The sequence below is a fragment of the Octodon degus genome, unplaced genomic scaffold (genome assembly GCF_000260255.1).
Source record: "Octodon degus isolate 3935 unplaced genomic scaffold, OctDeg1.0 scaffold00052, whole genome shotgun sequence".
Lineage (NCBI taxonomy): Eukaryota > Metazoa > Chordata > Mammalia > Rodentia > Octodontidae > Octodon > Octodon degus.
The window spans coordinates 10,700,021-10,701,963 of NW_004524628.1; the positions used below are offsets into that span (position 1 = coordinate 10,700,021).

Consider the following 1,943-nt stretch of genomic DNA (forward strand, 5'->3'; position numbering starts at 1 on the left):
GGGGCAGGGCGAGCTCGGGGGCCTGGTCTCACTTCGCAGCTCACTGTCATGGGACTGGCCGGTGTGCTTCTGCCGCTGAAATCTGCCATATTGCCAGTGATGAAACACTTCACAGTTTTCCACGAAGAGCTGGAGTTGTGTTTTCTCCACTGCGACGTTTGTTTGCTGTTTTTCCCTCCCCACCCCGGTGTCCTGCCCCCTGGGCGTGAATACACGTGTCTCCATGCACAGTGTGGATGAGAGCATCCAGGGAGGAGGCACTGAAGCAAGGAGGAAGGGGCCACACAGCCCCAGTCCGCAGCTCCTCTCCTGCCTCGTAGGACATCCCTGTCCCCAGTTAGCTGCTGGCTCGCAATAGAAATTGCCTATGGCATAGGTTACCTAGCTTTTCAAGCCTCTCGAAAATCCAGTTATTTATAAGCAATTTGTCATTCTATGGGATTATTCATCTACTTTTTAAAAAGTAGTAGACTGTGCCAACTATTTTAGTAGTATGGGGTACTGGGCATGTCTAAGAGTGATAAACATTATTAGAATTTAAACAAAAACTTAGGTCTTTATCTGTATTTGGCCAAAATACTACTATTTGGTCCACGCGTGCCTTTTAATTGCCAGACGATAGCAGCTTTCGTTGCTGCCTAGTCCCTGAGCAACACCTGAGAGAGCAAGAGCATGTCCCTGGTGCTGGCCTCGTGTCCCGTGCTCTGGCCCTCACTGCAGAGCTGGCCTGGAGGCAGCACTGAGCGCAGCTCTGCAGTTGCCAGGGGCGTGGCCTCAGCCTACCCTGCCCTCGTTCCACAGAGTAAGACTGTGGTGTTAGGAGGAAAACTCTGAAGCCAGGTCCAGGAACGGCATGGCCACGGGCAGCACAGCAGCGCGTGGGGGACGTGCCCAGCGTGTGTCCACACAGACCGTGGCCGCCGTGTCTGCACGTGCTGCCTCACACAGACACCTGTCTCTGCCTCCGGTGCCCCTGAGCACCTGTTCTGTGCCAGCCGAATCTCCGCAGGATGAGCTGGGATTTGGCTGACAAACTGGAAAAATATCTCAGATGAGCAAAAGCAGAGCCTTCTGGCAGCCGCTCGATCCAGGGTTGGCTCTCCTCTCAGGACTCTAACCCCAGGGGCTGTGGGTCACCGCAGTTCCCCTGTCACTGCGGGGCCCCTCCTGTGCCCTGTCGTGGTTCATGCTTGCTCCTCTCTGCCCAGCTGGCCTGCTCACCACCGACCCACGCGTGCGGGAGCGGAAGAAGCCCGGCCAGGAGGGTGCCCGCCGGAAGTTCACCTGGAAGAAGCGCTGAGCATCGTCGCCTGCCCCACTGCCTAGGCTGCAGGCCAGGCCTAGGCAGCGCCACTGCTCTCAGACGCTTTGGGGCTTTATTCTAAATGTGCTTTCATAAAAAATACCATTGAAACATTAAAGTAAAAGTGTTTTCCTTCCGCTCCTTTAAATATTTTCAAGCATAGTTACAGAAGAAGCATTCCTAAAATCTTGGCATATTAGGTATAAAAGGCGCTTTGAGCAAGACACATGGCCGTGGCCTGACCGCCTTTTGCAGATGAGAAGCAGGCTGAGTCAGGCCGTGCGCTGCTCCACAGCCCAGCCGCCCGTGGTGAGCTCCTCTGTCCCATCCAGGTTCCGCCATCAGGCTGGGATCCATGCTTCTGCTGTACATGGAAAGCCATGTGAGGTGTGTGACAGGAGGGCAGCAGAGCCGCAGCAACGCCACCATGTGGCCTGGGTCGCCTACTGTGGCGGCAGGAGCAAGAGGCCAAGCCACAGGGCTTTTTGCTGTGCGTGTGTGAAGGCACTTACCTAGTTCCTTTTCTTGTTGCTGGGACAAAATACTTAACACTGAAAGTTAAGGGAGGAAAGGTTTATTTAGGGCCCAGTTTGTAGAGGTTTCGGTCCATATCGGCTGGCTCCAGGGCAGGGTGGAACAT

At 54.9% G+C, this 1,943-nt stretch overlaps 1 protein-coding gene across 2 annotated transcripts in view; it reads left to right on the top strand.

Moving 5' to 3' along the window:
* Mrps9 (mitochondrial ribosomal protein S9) overlaps positions 1-1,440 on the top strand; it is a 48,912-nt gene extending 47,472 nt beyond the window's left edge. For both annotated transcript variants that reach the window (XM_004633203.2, XM_023717489.1), the window contains exon 11: positions 1,209-1,440. In XM_004633203.2, coding sequence (XP_004633260.1) covers positions 1,209-1,300 — 92 coding nt within the window. In that variant the 3' untranslated portion in view covers positions 1,301-1,440. The remainder of the gene's footprint in view (positions 1-1,208) is intronic.
* Positions 1,441-1,943: the final 503 nt, after the last annotated feature.